Genomic DNA, 27,511 nt, shown 5'->3' with positions numbered 1-27,511 from the left:
TCCGACCCGGTGCTGCTTCGCCAGCCGGAGTCAGGAGAGGTAGCGACCCAGGCTGAGACGCTTGTAAGTTCTGCCCCGGTGACAGGGACAGACTTTGCAGTTTTTGCAGATAATATGTCTGTGTCTATGGCAAAAATCCTTGAAACCTTGCAATCTATGCAGGGGGCTCAGTCTCTGGGCACGGCGAGGCCTCTGTCCTCAGGTCCCCCTTACTTGGAATGTATCCAGCCCACAGGGGGGTCCCCGGCTTCACAGGCCGAGGATTATGACTCAGATGATGGCCCCAGCCACCCTAAGCGAGCTCGCTGGGAAAGACCCTCGACGTCTTCACACTGCTCAGGGTCTCAGCGCAATCAGTCTCCCTGTGATGTGTCTGATGAGAGTGATCAGGAATCCACTCCTGGAACCCCTCTCAACCTGGATACCCCGGATGGGGATGCCATGGTAAACGACCTTATCTCAGCCATCAATAGGCTGTTGGATATTTCTCCCCCAGCCCCTTCAGCAGAAGAGGCGGCTGCGGAGCAGGAGAAGTTTCGTTTCCTTTATCCCAAGCGTAAATTGAGTGCCTTGTTAGATCACTCTGACTTCAGAGAATCAATCCAGAAGCACGACGCTCACCCAGAAAGGCGTTTCTCTAAACGATCTAAAGATACGCGTTTCCCTTTCCCCCCTGAGGTGGTCAAGCGCTGGACACAGTGTCCAAAGGTAGACCCCCCGATTTCCAAACTTGCAGCTAGATCCATAGTTGCAGTGGAGGATGGCGCTTCACTTAAAGATGCCAATGACAGACAGATGGACCTTTGGTTAAAATCTGTCTATGAAGCTATCGGCGCGTCGTTTGCTCCGGCATTCGCAGCCGTATGGGCACTCCAGGCTATTTCAGCCGGCTTAGCAAAAGTGGATGCTATCATGCATCCAGCAGTGCCGCAAGTGGCGCACCTTACCACGCAGATGTCGGCGTTTGCGTCTTACGCTATCAATGCGGTCCTAGAATCTACCAGTCGCACCTCAATGGCGTCCGCCAATTCGGTAGTTTTGCGCAGAGCCTTGTGGTTAAAGGACTGGAAAGCAGATGCTAGTTCCAAAAAATGTTTAACCAGTTTGCCTTTGTCTAGAGAGAGACTGTTTGGCGAGCCATTGGCTGACATCATTAAGCAGTCCAAGGGTAAAGACTCCTCTTTACCACAACCCAGAACATCCAAACCTCAGCAGAAAAAGTGGCAGCAGAGGTTTCAGTCCTTTCGAGGTTCGGGCAAGACACCATTTACCTCGTCCAAAGGGACTCAGAGGACGCAAAGAAACTCAGATTCGTGGCGGACTCACACACGCCCCAAGAAAGCAAATGGAGGTACCGCTTCCAAAGCGGCTACCTCATGACTTCCAGCCCCCCCCCTCCGCATCGCCGGTCGGGGGCAGGCTCTCCCGCTTTTCCGGCATTTGGATGTCACAGGTCAAAGACCGGTGGGTGACGGACATTTTGTCTCGCGGGTACAGAATCGAGTTCAATTCTCGTCCTCCAGCTCGGTTCTTCAGAACCTCCCCACATCCAGACCGAGCAGATGCTCTGCTGCAGGCGGTGGATTCCCTAAAAGCGGAAGGAGTGGTGATCCCAGTCCCTCCTCAGGAACAAGGGCAAGGGTTTTACTCCAATCTCTTTGTGGTTCCAAAAAAGGACGGCTCGTTCCGTCCTGTTCTGGACCTAAAACGGCTCAACAAACATGTGCACGCCAGGAGGTTCCGGATGGAAACCCTCCGCTCTGTCATTGCCTCAATGTCCAGAGGAGACTTCCTTGCCTCAATAGACATCAAAGATGCTTATCTCCACGTGCCAATTGCTACAGAACATCAACGTTTTCTACGTTTTGTGATAGGAGACGACCATTTTCAGTTCGTAGCTCTTCCATTTGGTCTGGCGACAGCCCCACGGGTCTTCACCAAGGTCATGGCGGCGGTGGTAGCAGTCTTGCACTCTCAGGGACACTCGGTGATCCCTTACCTAGACGACTTATTGGTCAAAGCTCCCTCTCAGGAGGCATGTCAGCACAGCCTGAATGCTACGCTGGAGACTCTACAGTCTTTCGGATGGATCATCAACTTTCCAAAGTCGATCCTATCACCGACTCAGTCACTAACGTATCTTGGCATGGAGTTTCATACTCTAGCAGCGATAGTGAAGCTGCCGCTGAACAAGCAGCGGTCACTACAGACAGGGGTGCAATCTCTCCTGCAGGGCCAGTTGCATCCCTTGCGGCGTCTCATGCATTTCCTAGGGAAGATGGTGGCAGCCATGGAAGCAGTTCCCTTTGCGCAGTTTCATCTGCGCCCACTTCAATGGGACATTCTCCGCCAATGGGACGGGAAGTCAACGTCCCTGGACAGGAAAGTCTCGCTTTCCCAGACGGCCAAGGACTCTCTACAATGGTGGCTCCTTCCCACCTCATTATCTCAGGGAAGATCCTTCCTGCCCCCATCCTGGGCAGTAGTTACGACAGATGCGAGTCTGTCGGGGTGGGGAGCAGTGTTTCTCCACCACAGGGCTCAGGGGACGTGGACTCCGCAGGAGTCCACCCTTCAGATCAATGTTCTGGAAATCAGAGCAGTGTATCTTGCCCTACTAGCCTTCCAGCAGTGGCTGGAAGGAAAGCAGATCCGAATCCAATCGGACAACTCCACAGCGGTGGCATACATCAACCACCAAGGAGGGACGCGCAGTCGGCAAGCCTTCCAAGAAGTCCGGCGCATTCTAATGTGGGTGGAGGACAGAGCATCCACCATATCCGCGGTTCACATCCCAGGCGTAGAAAACTGGGAAGCAGACTTCCTCAGTCGCCAGGGCATGGACGCAGGGGAATGGTCCCTTCACCCGGACGTGTTTCAGGAAATCTGTCGCCGCTGGGGAGTGCCGGACGTCGACCTAATGGCATCCCGGCACAACAACAAGGTCCCGGCATTCATGGCGAGGTCGCGCGATCAAAGAGCTCTGGCGGCAGACGCCTTGGTTCAAGATTGGTCGCAGTTTCAGCTCCCTTACGTGTTTCCGCCTCTGGCGCTCTTGCCCAGAGTGCTACGCAAGATCAGATCCGAGTGCAGCCGCATCATACTCGTCGCTCCAAACTGGCCGAGGAGGTCGTGGTATCCGGATCTGTGGCATCTCACGATCGGTCGACCGTGGTCACTGCCAGACCGACCAGACTTACTGTCCCAAGGGCCGTTTTTCCATCAGAATTCTGCGGCCCTGAACCTGACTGTGTGGCCATTGAGTCATGGATCCTAGCATCTGCAGGATTATCTCAAGGAGTGGTTGCCACAATGAGACAAGCTAGAAAGTCGAATTCTGCTAAGATCTACCACAGGACGTGGAAGATTTTCTTATCCTGGTGCTCTACTCAGGGAGTGTCTCCCTGGCCATTTGCATTACCCAAGTTTCTTTCCTTCCTGCAATCGGGGTTAGAAAAGGGCTTGTCGCTCAGCTCCCTTAAAGGGCAAGTTTCGGCACTATCCGTGTTTTTTCAGAAGCGTCTAGCACGTCTTCCTAAGGTGCGCACGTTCCTGCAGGGGGTCTGTCATATTGTGCCCCCGTACAAGCGACCGTTAGATCCATGGGATCTGAACAGGGTACTAGTTGCTCTCCAGAAGCCGCCCTTCGAGCCTCTGAAGGAAGTTTCCTTTTCTCGGCTGTCGCAGAAAGTGGCGTTTCTTGTTGCGATCACATCGCTTCGGCGAGTGTCTGAGCTGGCAGCTCTGTCATCCAAGGCTCCCTTCCTGGTGTTCCACCAGGACAAGGTTGTGTTGCGCCCTATTCCGGAGTTTTTTCCTAAGGTCGTATCCTCTTTTCATCTTAATCAGGATATCTCCTTGCCTTCGTTTTGTCCTCATCCGGTTCACCGGTATGAAAAGGACTTACGTTTGCTAGATCTGGTGAGGGCACTCAGAATCTACATTTCCCGCACGGCGCCCATACGCCGTGCCGATGCACTTTTTGTCCTTGTCGCTGGTCCGCGCAAGGGGTTGCAGGCTTCTAAAGCCACCCTGGCTCGATGGATCAAAGAACCAATTCTAGAGGCCTACCGTTCTGCGGGGCTTCCGGTTCCTTCAGGGCTAAAAGCCCACTCAACCAGAGCCGTGGGTGCGTCCTGGGCATTACGTCACCAGGCTTCGGCTCAACAGGTGTGCCAGGCAGCTACCTGGTCCAGTCTGCACACTTTCACCAAGCATTATCAGGTGCATACCTATGCTTCGGCGGATGCCAGCTTAGGTAGAAGAGTCCTGCAGGCGGCAGTGACACCCCCGTAGGGGAGGGCTGTTTTGCAGCTCTAACATGAGGTATTTATTTACCCACCCAGGGACAGCTTTTGGACGTCCCAATCGTCTGGGTCTCCCAATAGAGCGCTGAAGAAGAAGGGAATTTTGTTACTTACCGTAAATTCCTTTTCTTCTAGCTCTTATTGGGAGACCCAGCACCCGCCCTGTTGTCCTTCGGGATGTTTTTTTGTTGTTTGCGGGTACACATGTTGTTCATGTTGAACGGTTTTTCAGTTCTCCGATGTTATTCGGAGTTAATTTGTTTAAACCAGTTAATGGCTTCCTCCTTCTTGCTTTGGCACTAAAACTGGAGAACCCGTGATACCACGGGGGGGTATAGCCAGAGGGGGAGGGGCCTTGCACTTTTAATGTAGTGCTTTGTGTGGCCTCCAGAGGGCAGTAGCTATACCCCAATCGTCTGGGTCTCCCAATAAGAGCTAGAAGAAAAGGAATTTACGGTAAGTAACAAAATTCCCTTCTTTGTCAAACCCAAATACTAGAAAGTATCAAAAACAAAGCAGCTTTATATAAAACATGACCTACCAGGAAAACACAATTGCCGCAATAAAAAAAAAACACATCACAGAAAATCAACTAAAAGATGCGAGTAGTAGGCTAACTTCCTACAATAAGCTTTTGATGTTACAGAATTTCTGCATAAATTTAAACTGGGTTAAAGGGAACCTGTCACCAGATTTGGTGACTATAAGCTGCAGCCACCACCAGTGGGCTCTTTTATATACAGCATTCTAACATGCTGTATACAAGAGCCCAGGCCGCTGTGTAGAATGTAAAAATGACTTTATAATACATACCTAAAAGGTAGGTATGGGTCAGATGGGTGTCTCCGTTCTCCAGGTGCAGCGCCTCCTTTCGGTCGTCTTCGTCGTCCTCCTGCTGAGGCTGGGGTGCATGACGCGTCCTTCGTCATGCGCACGTGCCGGCATTGAGGTCCTGCGCAGGCGCACGATTATACTTTGATCTGCCCAAAGCACAATAGTGTGCCTGCGTAGGACCTCAATGCCGGCGCGTGTGCATGACTTAGGACGCGTCATGCACCCTGGCTTTCGAAGGAGGACGAAGCTGGCCGAAAGAGAAGGCGCCGCACCCGGAGAACTGAGACACCCATCTGCACCGTATCTACCGTTTATAATACTTACCCAAAGTGATTTTTACGTTCTACACAAGGGCATGGGCTCTTATATACAGCATTCTAACATGCTGAATATAAGAGCCCACTAGTGGTGGCCGCAGTCTATAGTCATCAAAATACGGTGACAGGTTCCCTTTTAAGGATGTAGTGAGCATTGTTCATGTACTGTGCAAAAATTGCAATTTAATTTTTTTTTTTCCATTCGTGTGCAGTTTTGTGCCAGTTGTGTTTTCTAAATACTTCTGCTTTCTTAAATATTCTCCATGAGCCCTTAATCCTTTGATTGGACACTCAATAGGGTGAAGGAGTAACCTGCTCACTAAAATTTGTGCAAACTAATTCACAAGAACCAGTCCATCCACTGGCCATGTTGGCAATCTGTGGCCACTGGATGGAAGCCCTAATAAGAGACTTGCCAAATGGCATTCACAGCTCTTCTGATTAGCTTGCCTAGTGCAACATCGCATGCACACCATGCTGTAGTGATGACATGCATGATAGGATCCTTGACTGCTTTTGATTAGTCAGCCTATCAGGTAAGAAGTAGTTCTTAGGAATGTACTCGGTGACTGGAGATTAAAGACTGGTTTTAGAAATCTACTTGCAACTCTAATACACCCTTTTTAAGACCATTTTGGGATTTAAAGCATTGGTTGATAGTTATGGAGAATCTAAACTGGGAGTGGGGAGGTTGACAAATCCTGCCCTCAAGTTGGGACCTCCCATTTAGGGGGGAGGGAACCAGCTTTAAAGAGGCCCTTTTCACTTTTTTTTTTTTCTTCTTGTTGAACTGGATACTATATAGTAACGGCAGCAGAGCCTCTGGAGATATTGGCAAATAAAGAAAATTGTCACTAAGAGCCAAATGCTTTAAGGGGAACCAACCATCAGGATTTTCACATATAAAGTAATGGCGGTGCCATACTGGCGCAAGCATGGTGAATAAAACCATACCCTCAGTTTCCAGATTGGATGTTTTGATCGCAGAAGGGAAAAAAAGGTTCTCAAAAGGTCCAGAAATCTGCGCATCGCTTGATTATGTGAAGCAGGGTGGGCTTTCATGGGTTAGGTCCTCTGTGTCTATTCCTCCTCCTGGTTTGCCCCCCTTTATTTAATTTTTTTGTGCCCTGCTATTGTGATGCAGTCTTCATTAAAATGGCACCGGAGTCAGTGGATGCATGTACTGTAATCTCTGGCACCATTTTATTGAAGACAATGTGGAGATGGAGTGGCAGGGTTTTTTGCGCAGATGGGGGGTGGGTGGGGGGGACTAATTCAATCTGTGCATGTGCCAATGCTGCTCAGTTGTCTCCAGTGTTTTCATTAAAATGGCACTGGAGATAGCGGTACACATGTGCGCCGACTCCAGCACCATTTAAATGAAGACACTATCAAATAGTAATGTGCAGCCAACATCAGCAATGACAGCGCAGCACAAAATTTAAATAAAAATGAGGCAAGCCAGGAGGAGGAATGTACCCAAAGGAGTGCCCCGCTGCATACATCAAGCAATGCACACATGTCTGGACCTTGTTTTGAGAATTTATATTTTTTTTTTCTGCAATAATGATAGTGTTTAGTACTAAAAACAATAAGTGAATGAATAATATAAAATACTAATTTAAAGAATAAATACGCTTTATTTGTTACATACACTTTGAAACTGATGATCGGGGTTATACTCACACAACGCCACACGTAAAACTAGGCTCATAGTCACGTGAGCATGCTGATAATGAAAACAGTCAAATTTTCAGTGGGAAAAAAATGAACTAACTGAAACCACAATACCAAATGTCAATGAAAACAGAGGTGCCACTGTATATAAAAAAAAAATTTAAACTCTGCAGCTTTTATTACCTAGTTTCCAGTGTTCAACATGAAGTTTAGTGAAGGTAGTCTTTACTCCTTCACATTGTCCCTGCCTATGTGAGCTCACATGCCAAGGCCCGTATCTTTCCCAGCAGATGACAGCTGCTTTAATTAGCTATCATGTACCTTAACAGCCGAGGGTGGAGCTCCGCCCACAACTGCTGACCTGTGAAATGCTTCTGTCAATCTAAGGGTACGCTCACACGAGCGTGAAAATCGGACGAGTGCAATGCGAGAAATTCTCGCATTGCACTCTGACCAATGTTAGGCAATGAGGTTGAGCTGTTGGTCAGCTTTTCTTGCATCCAGATTCTGGATGCGAGAAAAGCGGCAGCATGCTGCGTTTTGCTGCTACCGCCGTATCTCTCGCACCCATTCAAGTGAATGGATGCGAGAGATACATCGGACTGCACTCTGATGTTATCCCAGTGCAGTGCGATCTACGCACAGGCTGACAGTGGAGGAGATGGGAGGATTAACCCCTCCCTCTCCTCCGCAGCGCCTGCACTCAGCTTCACAGCTGTGACCCGATCGGGTTACAGTCGCATGACACCCGGCTCACGCTCGCAGCAGAGCCTGAGCCGGGGGACATTAGCATATCGCATCCGATGCTCTCGCATCGGATGCCATACGCTCGTGTGAGTCCAGCCTAACAGTCACAATGATCATTCCATGTGCCAATTGGGCAAGCCTGTGATTTAATCGCAGATTAGTTCCCATGACAGCTGGGGATCTGCTGAAGACTCCCGTGCCTGTCATTCCGACACTCCTGTGAAAGCCAGCATTTAGCTGGTGTTCATAGATTGTGATTTCTGCTATGCAAAGCAGTATTGATGCACTGCTATGTATAGCACACGTGATCAGATGTTAAAGTCCCATAAAGAGACCTATTAAATACAATGTAAAAAAAAAATTGAAATTATGAAAATACAGTACCAAGTTCAAATAGCCACCCTTTCTTTGTCGCTCCATTGGGAGACCCAGACAATTGGGTAGAACCAAGAGAAAAGTACGATGTCCGCTCACCTGTAGCCGAAGAGGGAACCACCACATCCAGGACTTGTGCACGGAAAGGAAAACCGGCAATCCAAGTAAGTGTAGATAGAAACTCCAGCAGCAAAGTCCAATGGATAATAAAATCAAATTTTCTTTATTAATTCATTTTAAAAAAACATAAATAAAATATCCAGACAGGGTCCTATGCAAGAGAGGACGCGTTTCGAACCAGATGGTTCTTAGTCAGTCTCTAGGGAATGAATGAAACGTGAGTTGATTCAAATAAGCTGAGAACCCAGTAAGGACAAGATGGGCGGAGAGAGAACACCAGGAGGAAAAGGAGGGGCAAGAAGAAAGAGAGAGGAGAGAGAAAACAAAAAAAAAAAAACCAAAAAAACTGATTTCATACATATATGTTCAATAAATAAAATACAAATCACTCTTGCGATTCATACCTAATGGAAATCTAGTATTCATAGTGAAAATCCAAAAAGTCTCTCTATGCAACAATAATTCTTTCAAATTGCCCCCTCTTTTAGGCAATCTAACTTTTTCTAGTGCAATAACCTGCAGTGTATCCGTATTACCGGCATGTTTGGAGAAAAAATGGTGTGATGCTCCAGATAAATTCCTAGTGGTTGTAGTATGACCAGAATCATACACATGTTCTGATATCCTCCGTCTTAGGGGCCGGGTCGTACTACCAATATATTGGAGGCAACATTCACTGCAAGAAATACAGTAAATTACATGATCGGTGCCACAATTAATCATATTATTGATTTTAAAAATCTTTCCATTTACAAAAGAAGAAAATTCTTGCGCACCGATCATGAATTTACAAAGACCGCAGGATCTACTACCACATTTATATGAGCCACATGTAGGGAGCCAATTTGAACCTCCACTAAGGGTAATGTTTTTCCGAACTGGAATGGTATGATCGCTAGGGGACAGTTGGTTGCCTAGAGATGCATTTTTCTTTGGCACAAACTTTACACCTTGGTCAAGAATTTTATGCAATATTTCGTCTGAAAAAAGGATAGGGAGAAATCTTTTAATCACACCTATCACCTGATGGTAATTCCTGCTGTATTTGGTAGAAAAAACCACTGCAGATTTTTTGTCAAAGGTAGGGGGATTTTTTCTCCCTTTTACTGGCATTTTGAGATATTGTTCTCTATTTTTGAGAACAACTCTGTCCTTAGATTGATCCAAATGGGCTTGGGAGTAACCCCTTGCCCTGAATCTCTCATCAATAGTGGTGAATTCATTAGCCAAATCGACAGCAGTATTACAGCATCTAATGGCCCTGACATATTCACCCGACGGTATGTTACGTATTACATGACGGGGATGGCAACTTTTAGCATGTAATAATGAGTTTCCAGAGCAAGATTTGCGATATAATTTACTCTCAATAACACCCGTGATGGAATTGCCGTATAGGGACATATCAAGGAAACTGATCTCCACAGTATGGTGTTGGTATGTAAATGAAAGATTATGTGCATTATTGCTGATATAATCAACAAAATCCACAGCTGTCTCCTGAGTTCCCTTCCATATAACCAAGACATCGTCCAGATATCTCAGATATATGGCAATGTCAGACAAAAAGGGATTAGAAGAACAGAATATATATTGTTCCTCCCACCAGTGCATGAATATACATGCTAATGAGGGTGAAAATTTTGCACCCATCGAGCATCCTTGCAACTGGAGATAAAAAACCCCTAAAAATGAAAAATAATTATTTTTCAAAAGGAACTCTGTCACCTCAAGGATGAACAGCTGTAGATCCGATGAGTAACCAGTATATTTCTCAAGTAGACTCCTAAGAGCCAAAAGAGCCAGATGGTGTGGAATACTGGTATATAAGGTCTGCACATCGCAGGAAATCCAACTAAATTCATTACACCATCTAATACCAGAAATGATATTCAAAACATGTTTGCTGTCAATTACATGGCTTGGAGAAGCCTTGGCCAGTTCCTGCAGGTGATCATCTAGCCATTCTGATAGATGTTCTGTGATTGACCCAATACCAGAAACAATGGGACGAAATTTTGGGGGGAAGGAATTCTTGTGGGATTTGGGGAGCGCATGTAATAGCGGGGTCAATGGGCAAGATGGAAGAAAATACTCCTGCTGCTTCTCATTGAAAAATCCCATATATAAACCTTCCTGTATCAATTGCTCCAAGGAATTTCTAATATCCTGTACAGGATCCTTATGAAGCCTTTTATATACATTCTCATCATTAAGCATTAGGCACAATTCTGACTCATATAGACCAACATCTAACACTACCACAGCACCCCCCTTGTCCGCATTTCTAATAATGATGTTAGGATTATTTTTTAATGACTGTATAGCAATTTTCTCCTGACATTGCCATATATCTGAGATATCTGGACGATGTCTTGGTTATATGGAAGGGAACTCAGGAGACAGCTGTGGATTTTGTTGATTATATCAGCAATAATGCACATAATCTTTCATTTACATACCAACACCATACTGTGGAGATCAGTTTCCTTGATATGTCCCTATACGGCAATTCCATCACGGGTGTTATTGAGAGTAAATTATATCGCAAATCTTGCTCTGGAAACTCATTATTACATGCTAAAAGTTGCCATCCCCGTCATGTAATACGTAACATACCGTCGGGTGAATATGTCAGGGCCATTAGATGCTGTAATACTGCTGTCGATTTGGCTAATGAATTCACCACTATTGATGAGAGATTCAGGGCAAGGGGTTACTCCCAAGCCCATTTGGATCAATCTAAGGACAGAGTTGTTCTCAAAAATAGAGAACAATATCTCAAAATGCCAGTAAAAGGGAGAAAAAATCCCCCTACCTTTGACAAAAAATCTGCAGTGGTTTTTTCTACCAAATACAGCAGGAATTACCATCAGGTGATAGGTGTGATTAAAAGATTTCTCCCTATCCTTTTTTCAGACGAAATATTGCATAAAATTCTTGACCAAGGTGTAAAGTTTGTGCCAAAGAAAAATGCATCTCTAGGCAACCAACTGTCCCCTAGCGATCATACCATTCCAGTTCGGAAAAACATTACCCTTAGTGGAGGTTCAAATTGGCTCCCTACATGTGGCTCATATAAATGTGGTAGTAGATCCTGCGGTCTTTGTAAATTCATGATCGGTGCGCAAGAATTTTCTTCTTTTGTAAATGGAAAGATTTTTAAAATCAATAATATGATTAATTGTGGCACCGATCATGTAATTTACTGTATTTCTTGCAGTGAATGTTGCCTCCAATATATTGGTAGTACGACCCGGCCCCTAAGACGGAGGATATCAGAACATGTGTATGATTCTGGTCATACTACAACCACTAGGAATTTATCTGGAGCATCACACCATTTTTTCTCCAAACATGCCGGTAATACGGATACACTGCAGGTTATTGCACTAGAAAAAGTTAGATTGCCTAAAAGAGGGGGCAATTTGAAAGAATTATTGTTGCATAGAGAGACTTTTTGGATTTTCACTATGAATACTAGATTTCCATTAGGTATGAATCGCAAGAGTGATTTGTATTTTATTTATTGAACATATATGTATGAAATCCGTTTTTTTGGTTTTTTTTTTTTTGTTTTCTCTCTCCTCTCTCTTTCTTCTTGCCCCTCCTTTTCCTCCTGGTGTTCTCTCTCCGCCCATCTTGTCCTTACTGGGTTCTCAGCTTATTTGAATCAACTCACGTTTCATTCATTCCCTAGAGACTGACTAAGAACCATCTGGTTCGAAACGCGTCCTCTCTTGCATAGGACCCTGTCTGGATATTTTATTTATGTTTTTTTAAAATGAATTAATAAAGAAAATTTGATTTTATTATCCATTGGACTTTGCTGCTGGAGTTTCTATCTACACTTACTTGGATTGCCAGACAATTGGGTGTATAGGCTATGCCTCCGGAGGCCGCACAAAGTATTACACTAAAAGTGTAAAGCCCCTCCCCTTCTGCCTATACACCCCCCCCCCCCCGTGCTCCCACGGGCTCCTCAGTTTTTTTGCTTTGTGCGAAGGAGGCAGACATGCACGCATAGCTCCACAGATTAGTCAGCAGCAGCTGCCGACTATGTCGGATGGAAGAAAAGAGGGCCCTTAACAGGGCCCCCAGCATGCTCCCTTCTCACCCCACTGTGTCGGCGGTGTTGTTAAGGTTGAGGTATCCATTGCGGGTACGGAGGCTGGAGCCCACATGCTGTTTTCCTTCCCCATCCCCCTTAGGGCTCTGGGTGAAGTGGGATCCTATCTGTCTCCAGGCACTGAGACCGTGCTCCATCCACCGCCCCTGGGGATTCTGCTGGATAAGGAGCCGAGTATCGTCAGGGACATGGCCCTGCTACTTTGAGGTACTCTGTGTCCCCGTGGGGACCGCGCACAGAAACACTCCAGCATTGCTGGGTGTGTTAGTGCGCTGGGGACCGCGGCGCTGACCGCACTTGTGCCATCACACGCTGCAGCGTGGCTGGGTGTGTAGTGTATTGGGGACTACCGCGCTGACCGCCGCTACCATTGTTATACATGCGGCACGGCTGGGACTGTTAGTGCGCCGAGGACATCCGCGCCGACCGCGCTTATACGGCGGCCGCGCTTATAACTATAGTCCCCGGCTTCTGCGGCCTAGTCTCATTCTCTTCCCGCCCCCAGGCCTGCCAGTCAGGGGAAAGGCGGGACGCTGTACAGAATGTCAGCACTAAGGGCTGGAGCATGCTTTGCATACTCCTCCCCCCTCACTGTGCACAGTGGGGCACCAGTTTCCCGCACTTTCTAGGGCACGCCCACGGCCCCCTCCTCTCCTCAGGACGCCGGCAGCCATTCCTGTCAGCTCTTCTGACGCTGGAGAGGGGAGACAAGCTCTGGGAGACCCAGGCAGGGATTCTGGTGGCCACACAACCGCTTTGAGCGGCCGGTAAGCAGCACCTCAGGTGCTGGCCCCACTTGTGCAGAAGTGTACTTATAGATTATATGATTATAGGCTATACTTTACACTGTATAGTGCACGGTTGATTTTTGGCTATATACCCTCCTGGGTTGCTCAGGGGAGACAACAGCATGGCGCCCACAAGAAGCAGGGGTGCCAAAACACAGGCTTACTATGCTGCCTGCGCCGCATGTATGGCTTCACTACCGGCAGGTTCCACTGACCCTCATTGTGTGCACTGCTCGGCCCCTGTGGCACTGACTCAGCCGGAGCCTCTGCTAAGGGTGGCCCAGGGGGAACCACCTGCTAACACTGTCCAGGTGACAGGGACAGAGTTTAGTTTTTACTGAAAGGCTTTCTGAGACTATGGCTAAGATACTAGAAGCTTTGCAGTCCAGACCGGTATCTCAGACCATGGGCACTGTGGAATCATTGCCCCCTGGTTCCCCTCAGTTGGAACAACCATGTCCTCCCGGGGTGTCTCATAGATCCCAGGGTGAGGTCTCTGACACGGACCGCAGTCCCAGACCGCCTAAGCGAGCTCGCTGGGAAATTCCCTCGACATCATCACATTGTTCAGGGTCTCAGCGGGAGGACTCTCTGTATGGTGAAGCGGAGGTAGCTGATCAGGATTCTGATCCTGAGGCTGCTCTCAACCTTGATACTCCTGATGGGGACGCCATAGTGAATGATCTTATCGCGTCCATAAATCAAATGTTGGATATTTCTCCCTCAGCTCCTCCAGTAGAGGAGTCAGCTTCTCAGCAGGAGAAATTCCGTTACAGGTTCCCCAAGCGTACAAAGAGTATGTTTCTGGACCACTCTGACTTCAGAGAGGCAGTCCAGAAACACCGGGCTTGTCCAGATAAGCGTTTTTCAAAGCGCCTTAAGGATACACGTTATCCCTTCCCCCCCTGACGTGGTCAAGGGCTGGACTCAGTGTCCCAAGGTGGATCCTCCAATCTCCAGACTGGCGGCTAGATCCATAGTTGCAGTTGAAGATTGGGCTTCACTCAAGGATGCCACTGACAGACAGATGGAGCTCTGGTTGAAATCCATCTATGAAGCTATCGGCGCGTCTTTTGCTCCAGCATTCACAGCCGTATGGGCACTCCAAGCTATCTCAGCGGGTCAAGCGCAAATTGACGCACTCACACGTACGTCTGCGCCGCAAGTGGCTTCAATAACATCTCAAACGTCGGCATTTGCGTCCTACGCTATTAATGCTGTCCTGGACTCTGCGAGCCGTACGGCGGTTGCAGCCGACAATTCGGTGGCAATACGCAGGGCCTTGTGGCTACGGGAATGGAAGGCAGATTCGGCTTCCAAAAAGTGCTTAACCGGTTTGCCATTTTCTGGCGACCGTTTGTTTGGTGAGAGATTGGATGAAATCATCAAGCAATCCAAGGGAAAGGAAACATCCTTACCCCAGGCCAAACCAAACTTACCCCAACAGAGGAGGGGACAGTCGAGGTTTCGGTCCTTTCGGGGTGCGGGCAGGTCCCAATTCTCCTCGTCCAAAAGGCCTCAGAAGGATCAGAGGAACTCCGATTCATGGCGGTCTAAGTCGCGCCCTAAAAAGACCGCCGGAGGTGCCGCTACCAAGGCGGCTTCCTCATGACTTACAGCCACTTCACACCGCATCCTCGGTCGGTGGCAGGCTCTCCCGCTTTTGCGACACCTGGCTGCCACAGGTAAAAGACCGTTGGGTGAGAGACATTCTGTCTCACGGTTACAGGATAGAGTTCAGCTCTCATCCTCCGACTCGATTCTTCAGGACATCTCCGCCTCCCGAGCGAGCCGATGCTCTTCTGCAGGCGCTGGGCACTCTGAAGGCAGAAGGAGTGGTGGTCCCTGTTCCTCTTCAGCAACAGGGTCACGGTTTTTACTCCAACCTGTTTGTGGTTCCAAAGAAGGACGGGTCTTTCCGTCCTGTCCTGGACCTAAAACTGCTCAACAAACACGTAAAGACCAGGCGGTTCCGGATGGAATCCCTCCGCTCCGTCATCGCCTCAATGTCTCAAGGAGATTTCCTTGCATCGATCGATATCAAAGATGCTTATCTCCACGTTCCGATTGCTCCAGAGCATCAGCGCTTTCTGCGCTTCGCCATAGGAGACGAACACCTTCAGTTCGTGGCACTGCCGTTCGGCCTGGCGACAGCCCCACGGGTTTTCACCAAGGTCATGGCTACAGTAGTCGCGGTCCTCCACTCTCATGGTCACTCGGTGATCCCTTACTTAGATGAACTGCTGGTCAAGGCTCCCTCTCAAGAGGCATGCCAACACAGCCTCGACGCTACTCTGGAGACTCTCCAGAGTTTCGGGTGGATCATCAATTTTCCAAAGTCAAATCTGACACCGGCCCAATCGCTGACGTATCTTGGCATGGAGTTTCATACCCTCTCAGCGATAGTGAAGCTTCCGCTGAACAAGCAGCGTTCACTACAGACGGGGGTGCAATCTCTCCTTCAAGGTCAGTCACACCCCTTGAGGCGCCTCATGCACTTCCTGGGGAAGATGGTGGCAGCAATGGAGGCAGTTCCTTTCGCGCAGTTTCACCTGCGTCCTCTTCAATGGGACATCCTACGCAAATGGGACAGGAAGCCGACGTCCCTCGACAGGAACGTCTCCCTCTCTCAGGCAACCAAAGCTTCCCTTCGGTGGTGGCTTCTTCCCACTTCATTATCGAAGGGGAAATCCTTCCTACCCCCATCCTGGGCGGTGGTCACGACGGACGCGAGTCTGTCAGGGTGGGGAGCAGTCTTTCTCCACCACAGGGCTCAGGGTACGTGGACCCAGCAAGAGTCCTCACGTCAGATCAATGTTCTGGAGATCAGGGCAGTGTATCTTGCCCTGAAAGCGTTCCAGCAGTGGCTGGATGGCAAGCAGATCCGAATTCAGTCGGACAACTCCACAGCGGTGGCTTACATCAACCACCAAGGAGGAACACGCAGTCGGCAAGCCTTCCAGGAAGTCCGGCGGATTTTGATGTGGGTGGAAGCCACGGCCTCCACCATCTCCGCAGTTCACATCCCAGGCGTGGAAAACTGTGAAGCAGATTTTCTCAGTCGCCAGGGCATGGCAGGGGAATGGTCCCTTCACCCGGACGTGTTTCAGGAGATCTGTTGCCGCTGGGGGATGCCGGACGTCGACCTAATGGCGTCCCGGCACAACAACAAGGTCACGGCATTCATGGCACGTTCTCACGATCACAGAGCTCTGGCGGCAGACGCCTTAGTTCAAGATTGGTCGCAGTTTCAACTCCCTTATGCGTTTCCTTCGCTGGCACTGTTGCCCAGAGTGTTACGCAAGATCAGGGCCGACTGCCGCCGCGCCATCCTCGTCGCTCCAGACTGGCCGAGGAGGTCGTGGTACCCGGATCTGTGGCATCTCACGGTCTGCCAACCGTGGGCACTACCAGACCGACCAGACTTGCTGTCTCAAGGGCCGTTTTTCCATCTGAATTCTGCGGCCCTCAACCTGACTGTGTGGCCATTGAGTCCTGGATCTTAGCGTGCTCAGGATTATCCCAGGAGGTCATTGCCACTATGAGACAGGCTAGGAAACCAACGTCCGCCAGGATCTACCACAGGACATGGAAAATATTCCTGTCATGGTGCTCTGCTCGGGGTTTTTCTCCCTGGCCATTTGCCTTGCCCACTTTCCTGTCCTTTCTTCAGTCCGGATTGGAAAAGGGTTTGTCACTCGGCTCCCTTAAGGGACAAGTCTCTGCGCTCTGTGTTTTTTCAGAAGCGCCTGGCCAGACTTCCACAGGTACGCACGTTCCTGCAGGGGGTTTGTCACATCGTTCCTCCTTACAAACGTCCGTTGGAACCCTGGGATCTGAACAGGGTGCTGATGGTTCTTCAGAAACCACCGTTCGAGCCAATGAGGGATATTTCTCTCGCACGCCTTTCGCAGAAGGTGGTTTTCCTAGTAGCAGTCACTTCACTTCGGAGAGTGTCTGAGCTGGCAGCTCTGTCATGCAAAGCCCCCTTCCTGGTGTTTCACCAGGACAAGGTGGTTCTGCGTCCGGTTCCGGAATTTCTCCCTAAGGTGGTATCCCCCTTTCATCTCAATCAGGATATCTCCTTACCCTCTTTTTGTCCTCATCCAGTTCACCAATGTGAAAAGGATTTGCACTTGTTAGATCTGGTGAGAGCACTCAGACTCTACATTTCTCGTACGGCGCCCCTGCGCCGCTCGGATGCACTCTTTATCCTTGTCGCTGGCCAGCGTAAAGGGTCACAGGCTTCCAAATCAACCCTGACTCGGTGGATCAAGGAACCAATTCTCGAAGCTTACCGTTCTGCTGGGCTTCTGGTTCCCTCTGGGCTGAAGGCCCATTCTACCAGAGCCGTGGGTGCATCCTGGGCTTTGAGGCACCAGGCTACGGCTCAGCAGGTGTGTCAGGCGGCTACCTGGTCGAGCCTGCACACTTTCACGAAACACTATCAGGTGCATACCTATGCTTCGGCAGATGCCAGCCTAGGTAGGCGAGTCCTTCAGGCGGCGGTTGCCCACCTGTAGGACGGAGCCGTTACGGCTCTATTATGAGGTATTATTTACCCACCCAGGGACTGCTTTTGGACGTCCCAATTGTCTGGGTCTCCCAATGGAGCGACAAAGAAGAAGGGAATTTTGTTTACTTACCGTAAATTCCTTTTCTTCTAGCTCCAATTGGGAGACCCAGCACCCACCCCTGTTTTTTTGTGTACACATGTTAATGTTGAATGGTTTCAGTTCTCCGATATTCCTTCGGATTGAATTTACTTTAAACCAGTTTATAATTTTTTTCCTCCTTCTTGCTTTTGCACCAAAACTGAGGAGCCCGTGGGAGCACGGGGGGTGTATAGGCAGAAGGGGAGGGGCTTTACACTTTTAGTGTAATACTTTGTGCGGCCTCCGGAGGCATAGCCTATACACCCAATTGTCTGGGTCTCCCAATTGGAGCTAGAAGAAAAGGAATTTACGGTAAGTAAACAAAATTCCCTTCTTTGCCCCATTAAGAATAACAATTTAAAAAATGCACATATGGGAGTGTTGCATTTGATAAGTCCTATCAGAATACAAAAATGAATGATCAGTAACCAGCATGAGAAAATCGAATAAATTAGAGTTTTGGCCTCTGCAACATTGCAATAAAATAAAAGGCAGTCAAAACATTGCATTTATCCCAAATAAAATGGTTTTCATAAATGTTAGCTCAGGTTGCAAAAAATAAGGGGTCTCTGAAAATGGTGACACCACTTAAATAAAAAAAATATAAATACATTGTAAATTATGTAAACAGGGTCACAACAGGGGGTGCTGTGGTCAGTGTCCTGCAACCCCCTGGTCCTGCTATGAGCAGATTGAGGGCCCAGTAGATGTCAAGAGTTCGTCCACTTACCTACCATCTCGGGATCCTTTGACTCCTTGTTCAGGGTCAATCAAAAAGATGACTACAATCAAATTTTCTTTTCTTTAACACAACTTTACTGTACTTTTATGGCAGGGTTCTCATGCAAGTTACAATCACTTTAAAATCTTTCCTCTTTATCCATTCCTATATCTGTCCCTTTTAGTAGTTACTTTCAAGCTGCTCCTTTCTTCCTGTGCATACTAGCACAATACTGCACTTCCTCTGGCTGTCACTGCTCCTGGCTGTGTTCTGTTACCAACCGACTAGTCCATTCCCATTAAACGCCTGGGGTCTTAGTAGCAGTGCTCGCTGCCTTGTGCCCAGTGGGTCCTACGAAACCCCTATGTCGCCCAGCAGGTCACCGACAACAGACCTGCTCAAAGTGTGATCGGTCTACCCCCGGCACTACGCACACCCTGCTCCTAAGGCTAAGAACACACATCCGGCTTTTCTGCCGTTTGTCGGATCCGGCACGCCCCAGTACAGTGTATACAGTACAATGGCAGCGCGACAAGCTCCAGTCACGTGCTGTCATGTAAAACAAGAATGCCGCGGAGACACAATCACATGTTTCAATGCTGGCAGGAAACTAGCCAGGTCTTTCACCAGGAAGGAACAACCACGGGAAGGGCAGTCTCCAGTCAAGGAAACCGCCGCCTATACCAAAACATGGTATCCATCCACAGACAGCTGTTTCGGGGTATTTGCCCCCCATCAGTGTGGAGTAGGAAACTAGTTGCCAGTTTCCTACTCCACACTGATGGGGGGCAAATACCCCGAAACAGCTGTCTGTGGATGGATACCATGTTTTGGTATAGGCGGCGGTTTCCTTGACTGGAGACTGCCCTTCCCGTGGTTGTTCCTTCCCGGTGAAAGATCTGGCTAGTTTCCTGCCAGCGTTGAGAAACATGTGATAGTGTCTCCGTGGCATTCTTGTTTTGCATATTTTCCCAGGGGGCCTTGTTCTAGTGTCACTGCATTGAGAAACACGTGATGGTGTCTCTGGTGTTGGGTGTTTATCTCCCCGAGGTCAACCATCCTTACCTACGTGCTGTTATGTGACTGGAGCATGTGACCAGGAAGTTGCAGCGCAGCCACTATACTGTATACACTGTACGGGAGCGCGCCGTATCCAACAAATGGCAGAAAAGCCGGATGTGTGTTCTTAGCCTCAGGCAGCCATCTTCTCCCCCACCATTTCCCTCATCACAGGGACCTAGTCTCAAAGCTCCTCCCAGGGGCTAAACCTTGCCTAAACCCCTAGTGTACCTGCTGTGGAAATGCCACCGAGCTACAAGACTATTGCAATCCACCAGCACTATTAATCTACCTGCACTTTAATAATTCTGCTACATCTTTGTCTATACCCTTCACACAATGTAGTATGTCAATATAAGATACAAGACAGTACACTTTAAGGCCCCTTTCACACGTCAGTGATTCTGGTACCTTTTTTTTTTTTTTTTAACATACCAGAATCACTGACATACGCAGACCCATTATAATGAATGGGTCTGATCACACATCAGTGATTTTTCACTGCACGTGTCTCCGTGCGGCGTACCCGCGTATGCGTGATTGCTGCACGGAGACATGTCCATTTTTTTTTTTCTGGCATCACTGATGTCCCACGGACCACTCAGTGGTGTGGTCTGTGAAACACGTGCCAGAAAAAAACGTGCTTTTAAAATAAAAATCATTTTTACTCACCCGGCTCCAGCGATGTCCTCTGCAGCCCGTGCAGCCTGCTGCTTCTGAGCCGGCTCATTACTGTCGCGCATATTCATGATGCACGACACAGCCGACCCGGAAGCAGCTGCTGCGGGGGTCAGCGCCGGCCGGATGCTGCACCGCGGGAGCGATCAGCACCATGGAGAGCGGGAGCGCACACAGGTGAGTTAATCTCTAAGTGCAATCACGGGCCACGGAGAACTGATCCCGGATTGCACTTAGATAACCCACGTGTGCCATGAATCACGAACACTGAGGGACATGCGTGTTTTACACGCCAGTGAAAAACGTCAGTGTTTTTCACTGATGTGTGAAACTGGCCTAAGGCCGTTTCACACGTCAGTGAAAAACACTGACGTTCTTCACTGACGTGTAAAACACACATGTCCCTCAGTGTTCGTGATTCACAGCACACGTGGGTCGTCCATGTGCAATCCGTGAACCCGTGATTGCATATGGACATTACTCACCTGTCTTCACTGCTGCTGTCCATGGTGCTGATCTCCACGGCTCTCCAGCGTCCGCCCACCGCTCTCAGCACCTACTTCCTGGTTGGCAGTTCCTGCTCTCGAATATTCATGAGCCAGGCAGGAGAGATGAAAGCAGAGGCTGCAGAGCGAATCGCAGGCAAGTTGATAGTTTTTAATATTTAATAGGTCCGTGATTTTCTTGTACGTGTTTCACTGATCACACACGGATCACACCATAGTGTGGTCCGTGGATCATCAGTGATGCCAGACAAACTGACATGTCTCCGTGCAGAACCATGGCCACGCGTGCACGCTGCACGGAGACACGTTCAGTGAAAAATCACTGATGTGTGAGCAGACCCATTGATTAGAATGGGTCTGCGTATGTCAGTGATTCTGGTACGTTTTAAAAAAAGCACAAACGTACCAGAATCACTGATGTGTGAAAGGGGCCTAAGGCATAGAAACACACATTCAGCATTACAAACAAGTGTACCCATTCAGCCACTAGATGGCACCGGCTGCATTTACAATGTCCATATAAAATGGCATAAAATCTAAATCTGGGTTGGAGGTCTTCAGAGGGGGTTTTTTCATACCACAACCACCCCCTTACATATACATAATGGTACTGATCTGAATAATCATTTTCACAGGTCATCCCTACTGTGTAGGGAACATGGTAAATAAAAGAACAGTGAAAATGCACTTGGATTTTTTTTCCTGCCTTTAGAAGTACATCACATGATAGAATGAACTGTCATTCAAAAGTAAAATTTGTCCTAAAAAAAGTATTTGACTGGATAGGAAAATAAGTTATACCTCTTACAAGAGTGCAGAAAACCCCACAAAATTTACCTTGTGAAGGAGTTAGAGGGGCTGTCAACACAGTGACTCTAAAAGTACAGGCGCTTGGTGCATAATGGCCAGGCCCAACACTTAAATACTTTCCCACCTGCTTGTTTTTCCTCTATCTCCACCCTCCTTTCTTCTTTGACAGCTCTGTCTTTATAGAGCCAGAGAAGGGTGGAAACAGATGGAAAACAAGCAGGTGGGAAGGTGTATAATTAGCCCCACCATATGCATGGCGTCTCAACTCGGCTTGAACAGTATTTCTGTGCTGACAATCTCTTGAAAGGCAATTATGAAGGCATGTGGGTAGTGTTTTGACTGTCTCCTACAAATGTGTGAAATCTAAAATTTCACTGAGGTGTGTTTTGTCTTTTTAATTAGCAGTAGTAAAGTGACATAGCTGGCTTCACATCAGCGTTTTTCTGCCGGTCGGCAGAAAAACTTAACTCATGTTGCCGGATCCATTGTCAGCTAAATGTCAATGGACTTGCGGCAACATGCGTTTGCATGCGGCAGAGTCTGGATCTGGTGAGTTGCAGTTTTTTACCATGTTTCAAAACCGCAATATGTAGCGTTTTTTGCCTCCATCCAAAAACTGCAGCTCACCGGATCCTGTACATTGCAGCACTAGCTGCAATGTATTTCAATTAGTGCCGGATCCTGTTTTCTCACTTGCGGTTGTATGCGGCTGGAATGATCCTTTTTGCCGTTATAAACATGGTTTGAAGCACATGTTTTGGGTTTTTTTTTGTTTTTTTTTCTTTTAATCTCTATCCTCTATCCTCTAATCTCTAATTCATGAAGTTAAATAAATAAAAAAACGACGTGCGGTTTCCTCCCCCCCCCCCCCCCCCCCCCAATTTTCATACCAGCCAGGGTAAAGCCACATGGAGGCTGGTATTCTTAGGATGTGGAGCCCCACGTTATGGGGAGCCCCCCAGCCTAACAATATCAGCCAGTAGCCGCCCGGAATGGCCGCATCCGTTAGATGCAACAGTCCCAGGACTGTACCCGGCTCATCCCGAATTGCCCTGGTGCGTTGGCAATCGGGATAATAAGGAGTTAATGGCAGCAGCCCATAGCTGCCACTAAATCCAAGATTAATCATGGCAGATGTCTCCCCAAGATATCTTCCATGATTAACCTGTTATAGAAAATAAACACACATCCAAAAAATCCTTTATTTGTAATAAAAGAAAAAAACAGCAACCTCTTTCACCATTTTAATAAAATCCCCAAATACCCCTCCATGTCCGATGTAATCCACAGAGGTCCCACAATGCTTTCAGCTCTGCTACATCAGAAGCTGACAGAGCGGTCACAGACCACGACCGCTCTGTGAGCTCCCCGCAGCGACTGAAGTGAGTCGCGCTATCAGCTGTGCCGTCACTCAGGTTACCTGCGGCCACAGATCTCAGCGGGAGGAATTCTGCTGTGGCTGCAGGTAACCTCAGTGACGGCACCGCTGATGGCGCATATCACCTCTGTTCTTGGGATTTGCGGTCACCAATGAGATCTTCACCGGGGACCGAAAATCAGGGGCCATGCCACAGACAGAGCCGCGGGATGACAATGAAGTTGGGTGAAGTTCATCCGACATCATTCTTATCGTGCGGCTCTGTCTACTGTCAGCGGCCATGTAGCAAAGCTGAATGGCAGATGACATAGAAAAAAACGGATCCGTCAAAACGAAGCCAAAAAACTGCAGGCAAACGCAAGGGAACGGTACGTTTTTATGCTGGATCCGGTAGACTGATCCAGTTAAACGTTCAGGTCACAAGCTGTGGCATGTGTTGGAATCCAAAAAAAAAACGGATCCAGTAACGTGCAGTTTGCGTTTTTGCCTTCAGGCAAAAAAAGCTGATGTGAAGCCAGCCTTACACCTATTGCTGCACTTTGATCCCTGTCATACACCTCCGTACCTGTGTATTACACTTGCTGGTTGTACACACATGTACATGCCCACTGTTAGACCCAGAGTGTGTAGAGCAGGATGTCGGTTGGTAGGAGTAGTGGAAGTGTCAAAGTGCACTCTTTGTGAAGTAAATGGAAAAGGAACCTGTCGCCTGATTAAAAAAAGTAAAAACAAATATGCGATTAACCTACAGATACAGGGTAAACTGCAAATTAATAGTGTTAATCCTGCCTGGACACATTGAACTCAGTTCAGTCACCACTTAACTGCTGTAAACTGCCGTCACTGACTGCCACTCAGTATTAGTACCAGCTGTCAGTCAGTGCAGGGGGTATGCTAACAGCCGCAGCTCTACATTCACAGTGTGGTGACTCCCCAATTACTATTCCCCCCCCCCCCCCCCCCCCCCTATGAAACTCAACGGTCTCATGAGAGCAAAGTTCACTTTTGTCCTGCTGTGGAGTTTGGTCAGGCACTGGGCAGGATTCAAACTCTTAACCTGCAGATTCACCCTTATATCTGCAAGTTAATAGCGCTTTTCCAGGTGACTGGTTTCCTTTAATTATAAGGAAAATGTGTGGGGCAGAAATTTCAATGAGAAGCTGTGCGATCCACAAGATGGCAGCATGCTTCAATTGAAAATTGGGTACCAAAAATCAAAGTTGTGTGTTTGTTTGTTTTTTGTTTTTTTTGTGTTTTTAGATACGATCTAAAGTAAGGAAATGCATATAATTAGACTAAAGTTTAATAAAACCTCATTTTTGGTAATGCGTCCCCTTAAAACTACCTGAATTTCACCACTTTCTGCAGGTAAACTGATGTTTTTTTGATTCTTTGCTGATGGTTTCCCTTTTCATAGGTGCAGTACTTGCAGTATTTGCTTATCTAAGTGAAGATCTGATTCTGTGAAAGTTTTGTAAGTTTTTAAACATTTGTGATGCCTAAATTGTGCTTTCTTTTAGAGAATAGTTGAAAATGAGAAGGTGAACACAGAAAAAGTATCCAAGCAGAAAGTGGATTTACAGGCTCTGCCTACACGAGCATATCTTGATCAGACAGTGGTTCCAATACTTCTACAAGGCCTTTCTGTGCTAGCAAAAGAGAGGTAAAACCAACTGAAGTCGTTACATTTTCCAAGGATATGAAGTTATCTTGAGCAGTACAAAACTTACCACTTCTGAGGAATCATGTTAATGTAATGGGCCATGAAATCTTATTCAGCGGTCATTGATCGTTTTGTTTTTATATGTAAAGAGTGAGAGGTTTTTATTGGTTTATCACTTTTATCAGTGTTTTAAAAGGGTGGTACACCCATATATCTAGATCAATATTATATTGAGAAACCATGTTTCTCTCCAATATCTTATGTTGGCAATAGTGCCTGTGAGAGGCACTATTGCAGACCGCTGTTCTTCATGCCTACCCCCCCCCCCATGCTCTGTGACCTCGGGGATCCGGTGACGACAAGTTACTGACACCGTGGCTGGCCGCAGTGTCTGTGAGTGGACTGTGGGTGGTGTTTCACCGCTCGTCACAGCCCATCAGCTCCCTCCTCCCTCACAGGAGAGCGCAGCAAGCATGAGACACACTCTGCTGTGACAAGCGTTGAAACACCGCCCACAGCCCAGTCACTCAGGAAGACTGGGGCCGGCCGCAATGAGACATGAGCAGGAACTTGACGTGACGTCACCGGATCCCAGAGGTCAAGGAGCCCCTGGGGCATGGGGAACAGTGGGCTGTAATAGCGCTTCTCACAGGCACTATTGCCAACATAAGGTATTTGAGAGAAACATGGTCTCTCAATATAATATCGATATAGAAAATGAAAAAATATGGGTGAACCACCCCTTTAAGTAGTTCTGTTTCTCGGATGAAAAAAAAAGGTGTTAAGAAGTTGTTTTTTTTTGTTTTTTTTTAGCTTAGTCACAAATCTAAGACTACCCATATCAAAAAGTCAGGTTTCTGTAAGGCTATATGCGCATGTTATGTTTTTTGCGCAATTATTTTTGGGTGCAGTTTTGGGTCTCAAAATTTCATTCCCCAGCAAAGTATGAGATTTAACTTTTGCTGAGTTTTTGTGGTGACCACAAAGATGCAGCATGTCAATCCTTTTTGCATTTTTTTCACTCAATGTAATGGAAAAAACGCATAAGTAAAACACCTCAAAATGCACAAACACATGTGTTTTTTGAGTTATTGCTGCTGAGTTTTGTTTTTTGGGGGGGGGGGCGCAAAACGCTACATTTTTGTGGTTAAAAAAAACACATCACACAGCATTGTCACTTATGGTTTGGGCTTTTTTTTTTTTTTTTCTCTCTCCTCCTTTTGCATGGAATATATAACTCCCTAACTTAATTAAAGTAATGATGCATGTAACATTAAGCACTAAAATAAGAATGTAAAACTGACAAATTGACAAATTACTAAGGCCTTAAAATGGAGAAAAATTGACTATCCTCATTTCTGGAGCTCTTCACATGTACATGTTTGTTGACTCTTGGCAAAATAAGTAATATGGAGACATGTCTGGTTTGGATCTGGGTAACAGATCAGTTATCAATAGAAGCGTGCGTGTGTGTTTTGTACTGAGCCAACGAGCTTTTATATGCTTTAGTAGCTATATCAACTGTATGGTGGCCAGGTGATGCAGATCTACTCATATACAAATACCATGGGTTACAATAAAATGATACTGGCTCCACATGCAACTGGACACGCTGGGGGTGGCAATGCCCACTCATTAAATTCATGACTCCTATTTCATTTGGGGACTGGAGTGAAATTGGTGCTCATGCACATGACACTCCTCTGATGTGCTTGATTCATTTGTGTACTCCACAATGAATCATGTGCCTCTAAACTTCATGTCCTCACATCAAAACTAGCATGAATAATAGTCTTGATGAATAGGGGCCATTGTGCTTTGCTTATGTCCATATTTGAGGGTTTGCGGGTAACAAGAATAAGATCTTACTCCTGTACTTAACACTTTGTGTGACGAGTCATATAAACTTGTGTGCCTTATTCAGCCAACTGCTAATTTAACTATGTCCAAGGCCTCTTTCACACGTCAGTATTTTGCATCAGTGGTTCATCAGTATTTGGATGCCAAAACATGTTGTGTTTTGGAGACTCTTGGTGTTAGTCTTAGTTCCTCTCTTGGTTCCATCCAAATACTGATGAGACACTGATTCAAAATGCTAATATGTGAAAGAGGCCTAATGAGTTTATGAACCTAGGACTCTGCTTGACCCCCATTTTGTTTTGTTTTTTTTTTTGTTTTTTTGTTTTTTTTTGACAGTTCTATTGTCAATCTACCAGAGGGATTGAAATGAAGTTCAAATGTTCACATTTTAAAAATATCTAAAGTTTTTCCAGGTATTTTGCATGGAAGCCCCTGATAAAGTGCTCGTTGGGGAACAGAACCTGCTTTGAATGTTGCCTTAGTGGGAAAACCATCCAGATGCAGTTTGTAAATGCACCTTTGACAGAAGCAGACCACTTGGTAAAATGCCTTCTAAAGGGTACAGACTGCCTGAGCGCCAGTGAGACCTGCGACCATATAGATATAAGCTTATTTGGGGCAGGAGACCCATGACCAGTATGAACATCTCAGACCATGAATGCTACTAGCATGAAAGAAGCCGTATGGACACATTGTTAGTAGGATACATTGCTTATAACTTGGCTCAGCTTGACTTGTCTGGCTGATCTTTTTATGCTGTAAAAGCGAGTGCATAGTAGCTTCACGCTTTGTACTCTGGGGTAACACTAAGCACTTATTTAAAAACTGTTAACATCAATAACTACTTTACTATTAAATGTCATTTTAAGGTTTCTGGTATTTGACGG

At 47.2% G+C, this 27,511-nt stretch overlaps 1 protein-coding gene across 1 annotated transcript in view; it reads left to right on the top strand.

Moving 5' to 3' along the window:
- The window catches only part of DPY30 (dpy-30 histone methyltransferase complex regulatory subunit), a 46,338-nt gene that overhangs the window by 7,534 nt on the left and 11,293 nt on the right, over positions 1 to 27,511 (top strand). Inside the window, exon 4 of the mRNA XM_075338182.1 lies at positions 24,622 to 24,764. Coding sequence (XP_075194297.1) covers positions 24,622 to 24,764 — 143 coding nt within the window. The remainder of the gene's footprint in view (positions 1 to 24,621; positions 24,765 to 27,511) is intronic.

Source organism: Anomaloglossus baeobatrachus, chromosome 3, assembly GCF_048569485.1.
Source record: "Anomaloglossus baeobatrachus isolate aAnoBae1 chromosome 3, aAnoBae1.hap1, whole genome shotgun sequence".
In the NCBI taxonomy this organism is placed as follows: Eukaryota; Metazoa; Chordata; class Amphibia; order Anura; family Aromobatidae; genus Anomaloglossus; species Anomaloglossus baeobatrachus.
The sequence above is the reverse complement of the archived record's forward strand: the minus strand, read 5'-3'. Positions and strand labels throughout refer to the sequence as shown.